This window comes from Oryza sativa, chromosome 8 (genome assembly GCF_034140825.1).
Source record: "Oryza sativa Japonica Group chromosome 8, ASM3414082v1".
In the NCBI taxonomy this organism is placed as follows: domain Eukaryota; kingdom Viridiplantae; phylum Streptophyta; class Magnoliopsida; order Poales; family Poaceae; genus Oryza; species Oryza sativa.
Window position 1 is genome coordinate 25,467,016 of NC_089042.1, and position 15,317 is coordinate 25,482,332.

A 15,317-nucleotide genomic window follows, 5' to 3' on the forward strand; every position below is an offset into this window, starting at 1 on the left:
CCGTAGTGTAATTATACTATAACTTATATGTAATTACATTGTAATTTATATGTAACTTCACATCATTTTAAATTGTTAGATTTGTTTCAAAATTTATGTATGTGAGGAAGTAAAAAAGTCACTCACACACATATGAGAAGATTCGTTGACACGATCCCCGTTTCACTAAAATAGTATGTTACGGAGAGATTTTTGAAAGTTACAGTGTAATTTTATGACGATTGAATTATAATTATATCTGTTAAATTTTTTATGGAAATTTTGTCAGTAGATATGTAGGTAATCCCCTCGAAATTAATCTACTCTTAGAGCATCCATAATATAGTCTAAAAGTGGTCCATAAGCAATACAATATTTGTTTCAGCCACCTATCAATATTGTGAAACTAGACAACTAGTCCATAGCAAAGAAATAACGAAAACTACCCATAAACATATGGGCTACCCATAGAGAATTAAATATATTAGTTTTCTCTGCCTCTTCTCTCCTCCTAATAATAATGTAAGTTCATATAAATGGGTCTCATTTGTAATATACATTTCTGTTGCCCCTTAGAAAATAGAAAATACTTCAAGACTCGTCTCACCGGTTCGCCGATAAGTTTTTCTTTTAAAACATTCTTAGCGAGTCTACCCGAAAATTTTACTTCTCTAATTTCACGATCGCGTTGAAGTAGTTGAACTCGCCTCATGATCAAAAAAAAAAAAAAAAACAGAAGTTGAACACGCCTCCCCCCTTGGCTCGTCGCCGACGCCTCCACCACCCTCGCGTTTCCCACCCGATTCCACCCCGAAACCCCTCAAATCGAGCGCGAATTCCTCTCCAATAGCTGCGGCTCCAGCCTCCGGTGGATTCTGGTCTCGCCGGATTCGAGCTCTGGTCGGCGGAGAGCACCGGATCCGGAGGTCACGCGGGCAATTGGTGTGCCCCGGAAGAACAAGAACCGGGAGACCATGCAGTACCAACCCCTCGACAGCAGCGGTCAGTATCAGTCTAATTCGATCAATCTGTTGTTGTTTACGCGAGAGAGAATTGCTGAGAGGAAAGTCTTTGCTCGTTCTTGTGTGGCGCCAGTAGGTTTTTGTGTGATTCTTTGTAGGAGAGTTCATCGGCTTGCGGCCGTACTTTACTGTTAGATTATGGGAAATTTCGTTTGGAAATATATTAGCTGATGAAAGGATGTCCACATTGTTAAACTCGGTCATACAGAAATTGCAAATATTATTTTTTGCTCCTCTAAAAAAATTATTATGCTTTTCCTGTGCGTTGTAAGTTGTTGTGAGTATGGAAGATAAGTGATGGATTAATGGAGGTGGATTTTACAGGGAGGGGAATCTTTGAGGAAGGGTATTAACTCACCTAAATGTGTATAATGCCTTGTGTTAAATATATATTGTGAAGAAGGGGAGATTCGTAGCGTTGTAGAGTAGTATGAGGTGAGGAATTGAGGATGTGCTGTTATGGAGATTACATACAAGTAATTGTAGCTTGTCAGGAATTAGGACGTGGCTATTTTGGTAGAATTGTCAATTAATTACTTAAAAGGAGCATCCACATATGTAGAGAATATCTAGATATGATTTTGCGAAACCTCAAACTCTTGACAATGTGTGTATTCAGTATTTCAATGGTATTGACTATGCCCTTGACTGCAGGCACTGATGACGACCTTCCTCCGACATACCAACCTAGAGGACCAAGAGTGATTTTCAATGGAAATGGATCACTTCCTCAACCAAACCTACACAGCAACGTGGACAGAGAAATACGTCAGATCGAGCAACAAGCGTACACTGGTGTTCTCAGAGCATTTAAAGTGCAGTCTGATGCTATAACTTGGGTAATTTCAACAATGGAAATCCTAAATTGTAATTGTCCCCTTCCTACCATTCTTTTATGAAAACATTATGTTGACTTTTGTAGGAGAAAGAAAGTCTAATAACTGAACTGAGGAAAGAATTGCAAATTTCTGATAAGGAACACCGAGTGCTCTTAAAAGGGGTTACTGAAGAGGAGGCTGTCTGTAGAATAAGGTATCATTCAGAAGCACTTCCATTTAGTGAAATGTACATCAATATCAACTTCAGTAATAACTGCAATATGATCAAGTTGTGATTTTCACATTTCTTAACTTATGTAGGCAATCAAGACAGACAGGTGGAACACAGTCCAGCTCTCACCATAGCAGTGTAGTTCATACTCCGGTACCTGCAAAGAGGCAGAAGAAATCCCATTCAGTCCCTGTGACCCCCCAGGCCCCTGTCATTACTATGCATGCAGTGGTGGGCAAGAAGGTAAGCAAATACAATCTGTTTGGAGTATTATGGACTTTGCTGTCCACCAGCAAGAGTTTTTTTTTTTTATATTTGTTCCTTGGTGACCATTGGTCAAGCATTTACAGATGTGCAAATATTTGCTTGTCCAACCTGCACCACATAACCACCCACACACAAACAATAAATAAAAATCAGATAGGCATTTTGGATATGTATGGTGATAGATTTTTTTTTTTTTTGGAATCGCTGCCATTTCAACCGCTCTTGCTTGTTTTGGGCAATTTTTCGACTGTTTGCTTCAATTTCCTGTTATGCACACAGTTATTCTACGAGGGGAAGGGAAGAGGTGGTTCTGTGCTAATTTGTTGGACCACATGCAAGACAACTCAACCAAGGGCCTTACAAACAGAAACTTTGAGGATTAATTTAGCGTTTTTTTTAATACTTGAAATGAGTCTGGAAGGAATTCTCTTTAGCTGCGCGCTGTCTTGATCTACATATGGAAGTTCTTTAGTTTGTGTGTTGCTTTTTCTTCTTGATTGCTCGATTAATGCCTACTATTTTTTCTTGGAGATCATGCTTCATCATCCATTTATTGTCCTTTAACTATATTCAACAAAGAGCGATTACTTTATCTTGACAGATGCTAGTTCATGTTATATAATGGGTTTCAGCTAATCAAGGTCTCTTATATCAGGGTGGTCGGCAGGCATCTGATCGTGTATTGAAGCGGCTTCCTAGCAATAATAGTCCTATGTTGGGTTCAAGCAGGAGAAGAGGAAGGCTACACCCAAATGAACTGATAAAGGGATATTCTCCATTAGATGGGTTTGGCATACCTAATACCGGCAATGTTGTAATGGAGGTACACATTTCTCAAAAAAATAAGGTGATTAAATAGAATATTAGCATCATCAGGTTTATGCAGATGTATGTTGTCAACAGGTTGAGAAGGTATTATCCAATCCAAATATGCTTGAAATTGAGAAGGCAATGAAACTTCTTAGAGTAAGTTAGCGTTGTTCTAATTTCGCCTGTAATTCCATTCAGAAGATGAACAAAGAATGTTTAGCATCCCTTTCTTCTCCTAAAATCACAACAAAGATGATTATCTCTGTAGGATCAGGAGCAATCATTGCTTGATGCAATTGCAAGACTTGACGAAGCATCTGATGGTGAAAATGGTAAGTTATCTTCTTTTGTTTGAATTGAAAAATATGATATTTGCAATGACTACCTATGTTCAGAAGTGTTTGTATGGATTTGCAAATACGAACTTGAGACTCAATGTCATTTATATGCTAGGCAGCATTTATTTACTTCTTATGGGAGATTGTGGCATATAAGGCAGTTGCATATGTTGTTATGTATACTGAAATGGTAATCAAGTATGCAAGGCTGCCTTGGTCCTTGGGGCATGACTGTTCAGGATATCCTCCCCCAAAATTTCGAAAATAAAGTATCAAAAGTTCTAGTTTGAGTTAACTGATGGCTTAATATGTGTATTTACCTTTCAAAATCCCCTTGCCTTCTTATTCTGAGCAAAAGTGGGAAATGACCAGTTAAATTTGGTCCTTACCTCTCACTAGTCTGTCTGGAACGCTGGACATAGTATAGAACCTTTATGTTTTATTCAAATTGAAGACCAATTCTACCTCCAACAATATATGAAACTGTTATTAATAGATGCTAGTACTATATCCTGCTATGAAGGGCTGTAAAATGAAATCACAATTCGGGTATGCTAAGTTATGCACATCATCGATTTGGTCTCAGGTGGGACGTCTTAAGCTAGACCAAACCCAAATACTGTCTAGCTACTCAGCGAACATGTGGAATAACATGATGCATTGCACATTACTTATGATCTTGATCAATTTCACTAACCGCTGTTTATACTTTATATAACAGAAGATATTGTGCTCGTTGCAAGCCAACTAGGTACTACCGTTGCATGACATCGGTGGTCATGGCATCACTTGCTGGTGACGTCTTGAGCTTTAGAACTGCAGGCACTAACTGGATACCCACTTCAGACGGTGGGTGAAGATGGAAACTCATGTGAAGAATGCAAGGTCGGCCAGATATATTGGTCGACATGAATTGTGAATTTGTGGTTGGAATATATATTGTTAGAGATCTCCATATCTTGTATTGTTGCAATGGTATTTTCTTTGCAAATGTAGAGATAACTGCCCTAAAAATAGAGCGTAGATGAAACCCCCTTTCTCCTTCAGAAATGGGGACATAAATTAGTAGGTTGTAAATTATTTGCTTCTGTGCCATCCGTGCCTGCAAAGAAATTGCGGCACTGTACAGTATGCAGCGCGCTATCCTGTATCAAGAAAATTATTTTATGAATCCTGTGACTAATATGAATCTGTGTAAAAAGGTTTGGAGAAACTCATTTGCAACACGTTCTGCAAAGCGATCTGGCATGTGACTCAGTGATTGCATCTTGTACGGCGGGCACAGCATTAATGAATTCTGCGAAGAAAACAGAATTACTCGTGTAATAAACTGAACAAAAGCGGGGATAGCTCAGTTGGGAGAGCGTCATACTGAAGATCTGAAGGTCGCGTGTTCGATCCACGCTCACCGCATGATTTAAAATCTTCTTTTTTTTTTGGCCATTTCTTGCAAGCCAGATGAATTTTATTCCAACTTTTGCCAGCAATGTGAAAAACGTTAAACCTCCACCCTTTTCCAACTTTTACCAGCCAGAGAAAAATGTTACAGCAAAGCTGAAACACAGGTGAAATTTCTTCGAACTTTTGCCAGCCAGGTGAAGAATGTTAAAGCTCAGCTGAGACATGTGCATTCAGATATGCATGTAACAACTTCCAACAGCAATACCAGATTACAGAATCCCACTCGAGTTTATTGCGGTTAAATGATGATGCCACATTGACACCATATGTTCTTGATTCGATTCATGCCATATTGACACCAATGTGTCCTGATTCAGTGTAGGTTACAGAATCCAGTCAAAAACATATCCTACAAAACCAGCCTTAAGGTGAACACGATTCTTTCACCAAAGTTCTTAATCTTTCATGAAGTATCGAGGTGAGAGTGAAACCAGATGTTCCATCGTTCATCTCCCGCCAAAAAGCAACAAAAATTCTCCCACCTCCTCGCTACAACAATTGGCGCCAAAACACAAAAACAAAAGGTTTTTTTCTACCGCCAACCCCTACAAACATTTACACCCGCAGCCTTTCCCGCCACCTCCCCATTCCGACGACCGTTCACTTCTTCCCGCGCTTCCTGGTCGGCTTGTCGTCCTTGGCCCTCTTGGACGGCGGCGGCGTCGGCGGCGCGGCCGCCCGCTTCGGTGGCCGACCGATCCTCCTCCCTGGTGGCGTCGAGGCGGCGGCGCCCTTCTTGGAGCCTGAGCCGCCGGCCTCCTTCCGGCCGTCGCCCTTCCCGGATGACGACGACGACGACTTCTTCTGCTGCTCCGTCGCCGCCGCGGAGAGCTTCAGCGTCTCCAGCAACGACACCCTCTCCGTCGACGGCGAGCCGTTCTGGTTCATCCGGTTCAGGAAATCCACGGCGTTTCGCTTCTTGGCAACCCCGCCCGCCGCCGCCCCTGCCGAAGAGCTGCCGCCTCCGCCGCCGCCCTTCTTGTCGGACTTCTTGGTCCCCTCGCCGGTCTCCGAGAGCTTCGCCGTCTTCTGATTCCTCGCGGGTCCCCGGCTCTTGTTCGTCCTCATGCCCCGAGCCTTCTTGTCCTTGGCAGTGGCCGCCGCCGTCGCCGTCGTCGCTGCCGCCGCAGCCTTCTTCTTCTCCTCGCTGCCGTCCTTCTCCTTCTTGTCCGTCTCTGCCTTCTCCGCCTTCTCCCCCTTGGCAGCCGCCGCCGCGGCCTTCGCGATGGAGCTCCGCTTCCGGCAGACGATGATCGGCGCCTTCTCGAGCAGCGGCCCAGCGATGTCGGCGTCGGCCTTGGCCGGCTTCTTCTTCTCCTCCTCCTCCGCCGCCGCCGCGGGGGCCTTCGCCCCGGCGTGAGGCTGCCGGTCCTTGGAGACCTGCTTGGAGACGAGCGCGCGCAGCTGGAGCGCGGCGGCGTGCTCCGGCGAGCCGCGCGGGAAGAAGACGAGCGCGTTGGCGCAGAGCAGCATCATGTCGCGGTAGAACTCGGACGCCGACGCGTAGCACGCCGCCGCCGCCGCCGCCGCCGTTGCACCCACCAGCCTCGACCTGACCGTCTCCAGGTCCACATGGCGCCTGATCGTGCCACTGTACCTCTCCCCATCCTGCAAAATGAACAAAGATTCAAAAATCAGTTTAAAAAAATGACAAAAAACGAGCTTAAAATTCATAATCCTGGGCGACTCGCATTTGGAGACGGTCAAGGATCGTTGCATCATTTTTATTGGGCTTGGCAGCGAGTGGCCGACATGATGGGCCCACACGTCATCTCCCCCACAACGATGATGTGGTGGCACATGACGGGCCCATGCTGAGCCAGCCCGGGCCCACCGCCACGGAACCAAACAACGCCGCGCCTCTCCCAACGCCACTCGTTTTTCACCCTCAGTTTTTATTATTATCTCCGCATCCTCGTGGGACATTTAAATCCAACGGCTCAGATTCGTCGACCAAATCGCGGCCGTACGAGAAGCGAAAATTCCACGTTGTTTCCTTGCTCATGACGACCGTGACGAACGAAGAGGCTGACCCCTTTTAAGATTGTACTTTACTCTGATCAGCCGCTATAATTTCGTGATTAGTTGAGGCACTAATCGCCAAACGGTTAATAATAAATCGCAAGAATGTGCAGTTAAAAATTTAAAGTGCGGGTAATTGAAATGTTATTAGAAGCAAACCAGATGTTTTCTCTTTTTTTTTCATTTTTTTACTGTGAGTGAAAATGGGAGGAGTTTTTTTTTTCTTACCTGGCTATCGAGCCGCCGCTCGAACACGGCGCCGGCCTTGCTGGTCCGGACCGACTCGAGGAAGGCGACGAGCGGCTCGGCCTCGGCGGCGGGGAGGGGCACGGACACCGACGGCGACGCCGCCTCCGCCTCTTCGCCGCCGCCTCCGCCCTTCCGTCGCCGGCGGCGGGACGGGCTGGCGGAGCTCTGCACGTCGCTGCTCTCCTTCTCGACGTCCGCCTCCTTCGACCCAGCCACCGACTCGCCCGACGCCTCCTCCTTCACGGCGATGTCGCCGGCCGCGGGCGCCGCCGCCGCCTCCTCCTCCTCCTCCGCCTCCCGGTCGTCGTCGTCGGCGACCGCGGGGTCGTTCTCCGGCCGCTTCAGATCTGACGAGTTCGACTCCTTGCATGACCGGCCGGATTCGTGGCCGGAGACCCTGTCCTCCACGGCGCCGGCCTCCTCCGGTGATCCCTTCCGTACATCCTCCTCCTCCTCCTTCACCGCCGCCGCCGCCGGCGGCGGCTTCGTCTCGCCGGAGATGCTCTTTTCCCTCTCCTCCTTGAGCCGTTTCACTTTTGATTGCAACGACCTAACCATTTAAAAATAAAAAAAATCGCAATAAGCAGTTTATTCCAAAAAAATTGTGGCCGACCGATCAGCATCAGACGGTGGAGAGTGGCGGGCAATGCACGAACCAGCCGAAAGTTAAAATAAAAAAACAAGGTGTTTATTAATTTCTTTTTTTGGTTATTTTCGGGCTGGTTTTTACCCGATCGAGAGATCGTATTTCTCGACCTCGCGGCGGAGCTCGGCGACGCGCAGCTCGCGGAGTTCCTCCACCCAGCCGGCGACGGCGGCGGCGTCGGCCTCTTCCTCCTCCTCGCCGCCGTCGGCGTCCTCGTTCTCGGCGGTGACGCCGCCGGAGAACCGGCGGTGGAGGACGCGGAACCGGAGGCGGCAGGTGGTGGGGGTGAACACGGCGGCGGAAGGGCACCTCGACTGCATCTCCTTCGCCACCGCGTCCCAGCTCGCCGTCCCATGGCGGCTCACGGCGCACGCCAGGAGCAGGTCCTCCGACGTCCCCCAGATCTCCCCGCCCCCGGACCCCGCCGCCGCCGCCGCCGCAGACGACGACTCCGGCGAGACGCCGGGGTCGCCCGATCTGGCGGTCATCCCCTCCGCCCTATCGGTTCCGCACGCCACGACGACGACGACGGCGGCGGCGGCGGCGGGTCACAGCGCCGCCTCCATGGACGGCGGGGCGAGGTGAGGGCTAGGGTTTGGTGGTGTTTGGGCCTTCTCTCTCTCTCTCTTTCTCTCTCTTCTTCTGCGTGTGGTTCGTCTAGGTTTTGGTCCCTTGCCCTGGCCTCCTCTCTTCGTCCCTTTCGATCCACGATTTTCACCTCCACTTTCTTTATTTGGTTGGATTTTAAAATGGAACCGCAAGCCTCTTCGGGTAATTCGGAGGTTTCGTGGGGTGCCTCTGCGAAATGGGTCCGAATTTAACTGGGAACATTTTTTTTTGGACGGAGTGGTGGGGCCCACCCTGCCAGGTACAGGTCGTATTATTCAGTCGATTTTGTCGTAGTATTTTTTTTAGAGGTTCAATCGATTTATTATTTTATACAGTTGTCATGTTCTCCTAGCCATCCATGATTACGCAGTGTTTTAAGACGCCGGATAATAATTAAGCAAGAAAGAAAATCGGCTGGCATGTGGGGCGCACCATAATGTTTCTTGGATTTTACTTGTACGGTAGGAGTAGTAGTACGGTAGGGAACTAGTGATGGAGGTTAACGTTTTTATCTCTTTGGTTATGGCTTGTTCAAATAAAAGGGTTTACAATTTACAAAGGATTTTGTAGGATTTATGATTCCTTTGAATTTGCTACTGTTCACGTGTTCTTGAATTGTAGGAAACACACAAAGGAATTTTGGAAGAATATTGTAATGTTCCCATGAAAACATAGGAGTTCCAAATGATTCCAAACATCCACTTGTTAACAACCAAATTTGGTAAATTTACATCGGATTTGGAGCTAAGGCCGAAGTGGATTTGGAGGGAAATCGATTATAGAAACAGGATATGAATCGGCTTCGGAACTGCATCGGCTACAGTGTGCATCGACAGTTACCGAATCGGACAAGGCAAGCCGATGTAGCCGATTCCGGCAAGGTGATATTAGAATCATTGTCAGATTGAGTTGACGTGCTTCATGATGACTGCCACGTATGGATCGAGTCCGAAGAAGGCAGTTTTATCTATTAATTAGGAATAGTTTGTTAGTTTCCTTTTATCTTTAGGATAGTTTCTTTCTTGTCCGACAAGAACTTGTATCAACCCATGGGTATAAATATGTACACCTGGGGTCTATGTAATCTATCTTCACGATCAATACAATTCGGCGCATCGCCACCCTTTTTACTTCTACTTTTGTTTTTTACGTTCCGGCGGGACTTGGCACTTAACGCGGGGCTGCATCGATGTTCGATCTCCGGCGAAGGGGTAAATCCAATGTTCCATCGGCCCATGCAATTGTCTCATCTACATCGGCGTCGTTTAAGGCTGCATCAGTACATTCGACCTCTTGGATTGCTCTGGTTACCTATTTATCATATATATCTGTTAATCTAGTCTTAGCATATCAATTTAGCTCTATCGGCTGCTTCTCATTTTAGGGTTTCTGCCGGTATCGGCTAAATCGCGTTGCTAGATTAGATTAGCTTAGACATCTACCACCCTAAAAACTCGGTCAATGGCTTGATTGTCTAGATATTATGTTTCTTTTCATACTTAGTGCTGCATCAGTTAAGTTTGACCTACTAAGTCGTGCTTAGAACCATAATCTCTAGCCTGCTGCTTGACTGCCAATAAGGATTTCATCGGGGTTTCAGCTGGTGAGTTATCTGGACGTTGCATCGGCTCGTAAGGATTGCACATACATATAAGTTGGATTTAGCCGATGACAACAAAGGTTTCACTGTTTTATCTAATCTTGTGGATTTAATGACATCGAACCACCAGCCGATATGTGCTTTAACCTTTAGATCAATACTTGTTCTACTATATCATATTGTTAGCCGATTGATTTCTACTGAATTATATTGTTATTTTATTACATCATCATCAGCCGATTGCCTTTATATCATTATCTATATTGGACATATAGCCGATTGCTTAAACCCTATCGCTATCGGCTGGTATTGGCATCGGCTATTATCGGCCATCGGCTGGAACTACTCCATCGGCTTGTCAGCCGATCGGGTGTTTTGTCTATTATTTGCATATCTTGTCAGTTGCAGGATCAAACTGACTGGCACGCCCGCATCTCATCAATCTTTGGACCTGCACAGGAGTTAAGCAGATCTCTCAGGCCGCTGTGTTCTATTTTTTCGTCAACACCACTCCAACCTCTTTCTTTTTCATCATAGGCAGCCATAAGATGAAATCCTCATTTTTCTATCCCTATATTCGGAACATCTAATCCTACAAAGGTTGTGTTTGTGATCGGGAGGTGAGTTAGGAACTTCGCCTCCCACGCATGGAAAACTAAACGATCCATTAGCGCGTGATTAATTAAGTATTAGCTCTTTTCTAAACATGGATCAATATAATTTTTTAAAGCAACTTTCGTAAAGAGAATTTTTGAAAAAAAAAGAATGTACCGTTTAGCAGTTTAAAAAGCGTGCGGGCGAAAAACGAGATGAGTGAGTTGGAAACTTAGAGAAAAAAACTCAGCCAAAATTCCTTTGTTTACTAATCCTCCATTTTTCTTATGCAGCCTTACGATTTTCCTATTCCTGCCCCTAAGTTCAGCACTTTCGGCTGATAGTCTCCACGCCATGGCGCACAGATAGTGCAGGGGCTAGTGCCTTTTGCTTTTCATTTTTCGTGGGGAGGTTTTCCTTTTTCGTGGGGAGGTTACTGCATCTGTTACATAATACACTGAATATACAATATACTTCCATCTGTTTCAGGTTATAAGTGTTTCAGGTTATAAGGTTATAAGACGTTTTGACTTTAGTCAAAGTCAAACTACTAAGTTTGACTAACTATATAGAAAAAATATTAATATTTACAACACAAGCATAGTTTCATTAAATCTATAATTGAATAGATTTTTATAATATATTTGTCTTGGGTTAAAAATACTACTGTTTTTTTCTATAAAATTAGTTAAATTTAGAGTAGTCTTGACTTTGACCAAAATCAAAACGTCTTATAACCTAAAACGGAGGGAACTTTAGGTTGATTTCATTGTACTAAATCAACCAGGCATCAACGGGAACCCACTGGGCGATGTAGCTGAAATTATATTCGGTTATTCCGCACCATCCCTATAGTTGGCAAAGGGCAATGTAGCCGAGATAGGCAGTAGGGGAATGTGATTTCACGAGGATCAGATGGATAAATAGGGGTTTTGGGAAGCTGACTTTGGAAAGATGAGATGTGCAATAGGGGGAAGGATTATCGTGTGACACTGTATAATATAAAGCCTTTTCTAGTCAACTCCTTCATTGCATAGGCCTTCCTTCTTCTATGGCAAGGTGACAGTAAGGTCAATATTGATAGTGGAAGGCGGCGAGCAACAGAGGACGCCATTGGAGAGCTCCGATGCTGCCCACCATAACTCCATCTTTCACATTCACTGGCCAATTTTGGGGAATTTGGAGCAAAAGGCAAAATCAGGGAGAAAAGGCTTTTTGGCTGCTTGAGGTAGAAGTGTAGGAGTAGAAGAAGAGCAGAGCAGGCAAAGTTCTGCTGGCTGAATGAAAACCATATGATGCTTGATGGCTACAAGAATTTGAGAATTTGGTCGTGAGCTCCTGCTGTTGACCCTGGGAGATACAAAAATGTGCTGCCTTCGTTGGATGATTAGGATGGTTGGGAACTTGGAATCCCCATTTCTTGGGAGTCTTTGGACTGGATAATCCATTCAATCCCAGGTCAAACAAAGCAGAAAGAATATGATAAGTAGTTAAGTACTAGCTGTAGAAGAAAACCTGATGATTTCTTGATTGGAAATGCTCAATTATACAAGCCTGAAGCTAGCATGTACCAGCAACACCGGACAGTGAGGTTGGTTAGCCGTGGTGGTGGAGTGGAGCTCTTGGCAATGGCTGGATGCCAAAGCTCTCACCTCAGCCGCGCCTCCAATGCCCTCTTCAACTCGTCGCCAAGCTCATCCGACGAAGGCTTCGTGGCGTTCTCGGCTGCGGCCATGTCCTTGCCACTGCCCCGGCGATCCGGCTTCACCGGAGATGAGTAGTGGTATGGCTGTGCTGGTTGTGGCGGCGCCGGCGGCGTCCTCCAGGTGTCGGGTGCGCCGGCGGTGGACACCGCCGCCCTGCGGCTCCCGACCTCGGCGCGCAGGTCCTCCACGGCGCGGCGCAGCATCCCGCTCTCCGCGTTCAGCGCCTCCAGCTGCCGCCTCACCAGCGAGAACCCCTCGCCGCCGCGTCCCGTGCCGTCCGCTGCATCGGCGTCGGCGGCGGCAGCAATCGCCGGCGCTGGTGGCGAGGAATCCGCGTTGCCGCGCGTTTTGTCGGCGGCGCGAGGTGACTGTTCGATGGAGATCTTGTCAATGACCAGCAGGGGCATCTTGCTGACCGGAACCCGCGCGCCGCCCTTGCGGCTGCGGCTGGCACCGACCATGGCGTCGTCGGCGGCGAGCGCCGCCTGCAGCTCCGGCGGCGCGCGCAGCCCCCAGTTGAACCGCAGGCTCGCCCTTCCCCACAGCGGGAGCACGCTCCTCGTGGTGAGCCGCATCCCGGACAGCAGCGCGCCGACCCCGCCGCCGCTCTTCCCCGCCGCCGCGAACGAGAACGCCTTGTAGTTCACCTCGCGCCCATGGCCATCGCCATCGGAGACCTCCCCGACCTTATTACCGGGATGCGGCGAGGAGCGGAGGGTGTGGGAGAGCGAGAAGTCGCCGAGGCGCGGCTTGAGGAGGAGGAAGAAGGCGGGGGATCCGGGGTTGCCGGAGAGGAGGTTGAACTCGGCGGCGAGGGAGAAGGGCGCGCGGGCGGGGGAGCCGAGGGGCCCGACGCCGGCGCGGACGGAGACGGAGAAGGGGAGGGCGGGGTCATTGGGGCGGTACGAGAGGCGGATCGCCGGGCCGAAGGAGAAGGCGGTGGAGAGGTCGAGGCGGAGCTCGCGCGGGTCGCCGCCGGCGGAGAGGCCGGAGTGGAGCGGCAGCCCGAGCACCCTGATCGGCACCCTGGCACGCAGCAGCGGCCGGTCGTCGTCGCGGAACTTGATCGACGCCTTCATGCGGGATGAGAGCTTTGGGTGGCGGTGGTGGGGGCTGCGGATTTGCGGCGGAGGTCACGCCGGCGGCGGCGACGGCGGCGAGACGATGTGGGTAGTGGTGGAAGGGTGGGAGATGGACTTGGGCTGGATGGATTGGAAGTGGATGGAAGGGAATGAAGGGGCAGGCCGAGTTCTTCATCTTTGCCATTTTTCTTTCTCCTATTTCTTTTTCCTCCCATTTTTTTTACCATTTTTTTAGGATTTTGCCATCTTAGGAAGATGTTAATGTACTACTCCCTCCATCCCCTAATATAAGTGATTTTAACATTTTACTTATACTGTTTGATTATTTATCTTATTCAAAAAAATTAGAATTATTATTTATTTTATTTGTGACTTACTTTATTACCCAAAGTATTTTAAGCACAACTTTTCATTTTTTATATTTGCACAATTTTTTTAATAAGACGAGTGGTCGAACAATACAAGCAAAATATCAAAATCCCTTATATTAGAGGACGGAGGGAGTAGTACATTAACTCCTTTCGTCCCAAAATATAAACATTTTTAGAGTTAAACATAGTTATTAAGAAAATAGATAAAATTAAATAGAAAAGTATTATGATTGGATGATAAGTAGAGCTAGGTGAAAAAATTAAATGGTGGAGGTTTGTGATTGGTTAGAAAGAGAATATTGGTGTAGAAGTTGTTATACTTAAGATATAAATTGTTATATTTTGGGACAATAGAAGTAATTTTTACTTCTGGACAAAAGTAAGATAGTTAGCAACATAAGGGGGCAATTTCACTGTCAGCATAAAAACCCGCTTCATGGTTTATCACTCACTTGCTAATAAAAAAATATTCCCTCCATTCCTAATTGATCTACATATTTTATAAGTACACCAAAATCAAGAAAAGCTAATAACTCTCTCATACTATATGCACTCTAGCAACAAACTCGATGCATGCACCATCCCCACTATTTTTTAGCCAATAGCAAATCAAGATATTGCATGTAGGTTATAAATACTTGTGTGCATACTTGCATGCATCAATGTCCATTTACTCCAATACATAAATAACGAATAGACTCAATGAATAAACACAAATATGTAGATCATTTAGAAATAACCTCAAAAAAATATATGTAGATTAATTTGAAATGGAGGGAGTAACTAGTAAGCAAGAAAAAAAAGATAAGGAATTTATCTATTGGCCACTCTTAAATTTAGCTTTAACTATTTGTATCCATATGTCAATGACATGTGAACCCTCATATGCCTATAACATATAAGTATAGGTGATGAATTACATCAAAGAGTGATAAATAGTTAAATATCTTAAGATTTTAAACACTTGTCTCCCTAACCTTCTTGCATCCTTGATCCCTACAAATGGTCGTTAAAAATTTCTGAAAAAATAAATCTAGAGTTGAGTCGATTCATGTCCAACAATACAGTTGGGGTTGTTTTGGATGCCACAATTTCTCAACCCATTTGTGGCCCATATGCAAGGTAGCAAACATTGAGGTAGAAAATAAATAAATAATGACTTCCATTCTTTCAATATGGAAGGCATATCATTCTCGGTATGTCCTATCACTCTTCTACTCTTTCTAGTTATGTAGGTATGCAAATTTATATTTACCAGTCATATTATTTTTTTCCTGTTTTTAAGAGTGTCATTCTACATCAATATTTCCATCGGAGGTAATAATAAATAGAGAAACAATGAAAAGAATACAAAGAAAACCCTAGACAAGACCCTATTGGACAACCAAAATTTGACATAGTACATATCGAACAACCACAACTATCATTTGACAGGGTTGTTTGAATGGTAAAAGGTTGTAAAAGCACATGATGCATGTTCATAGCTTATCGAAACAATATCACCAACACTT

The 15,317-nt window shown here is 46.0% G+C and overlaps 3 protein-coding genes and 1 non-coding gene across 5 annotated transcripts; 2 read left to right on the forward strand and 2 right to left on the reverse strand.

Annotated features, from left to right (window-relative positions):
* Positions 1 to 713: 713 nt before the first annotated feature.
* On the forward strand, positions 714 to 4,679 carry LOC4346001 (protein EMSY-LIKE 3). Its single transcript, XM_015793002.3, has 8 exons — positions 714 to 981; positions 1,656 to 1,840; positions 1,924 to 2,033; positions 2,141 to 2,294; positions 2,974 to 3,141; positions 3,222 to 3,284; positions 3,397 to 3,460; positions 4,188 to 4,679. The coding sequence occupies exons 1-8, from the start codon at positions 954 to 956 to the stop codon at positions 4,232 to 4,234; spliced, it is 819 nt and encodes a 272-aa protein (XP_015648488.1). The 5' UTR covers positions 714 to 953; the 3' UTR covers positions 4,235 to 4,679.
* Positions 4,680 to 4,806: 127 nt separating this feature from the next.
* TRNAF-GAA (transfer RNA phenylalanine (anticodon GAA)) lies at positions 4,807 to 4,879 on the forward strand. The gene has a single exon. It is a non-coding gene; the product is annotated as a tRNA-Phe (tRNA).
* Positions 4,880 to 5,136: 257 nt separating this feature from the next.
* On the reverse strand, positions 5,137 to 8,560 carry LOC4346003 (uncharacterized). 2 transcript variants are annotated; one of them, XM_066303338.1, is made up of 3 exons: positions 7,955 to 8,560; positions 7,178 to 7,748; positions 5,137 to 6,535 (listed from the first exon to the last, which is right to left on the reverse strand). In XM_066303338.1, the coding sequence occupies exons 1-3, from the start codon at positions 8,197 to 8,199 to the stop codon at positions 5,528 to 5,530; spliced, it is 1,824 nt and encodes a 607-aa protein (XP_066159435.1). In that variant the 5' UTR covers positions 8,200 to 8,560; the 3' UTR covers positions 5,137 to 5,527. The 2 variants fall into 2 exon arrangements, with proteins under 2 accessions (XP_066159435.1, XP_015650505.1); XM_015795019.3 differs by having other exon boundaries at positions 7,929 to 8,560.
* A 3,591-nt stretch (positions 8,561 to 12,151) lies between these two features.
* Positions 12,152 to 13,576, reverse strand: LOC4346004 (uncharacterized). Its single transcript, XM_026027481.2, has one exon. The coding sequence runs from the start codon at positions 13,430 to 13,432 to the stop codon at positions 12,296 to 12,298; it is 1,137 nt and encodes a 378-aa protein (XP_025883266.1). The 5' UTR covers positions 13,433 to 13,576; the 3' UTR covers positions 12,152 to 12,295.
* Between the last annotated feature and the right edge of the window lie 1,741 nt (positions 13,577 to 15,317).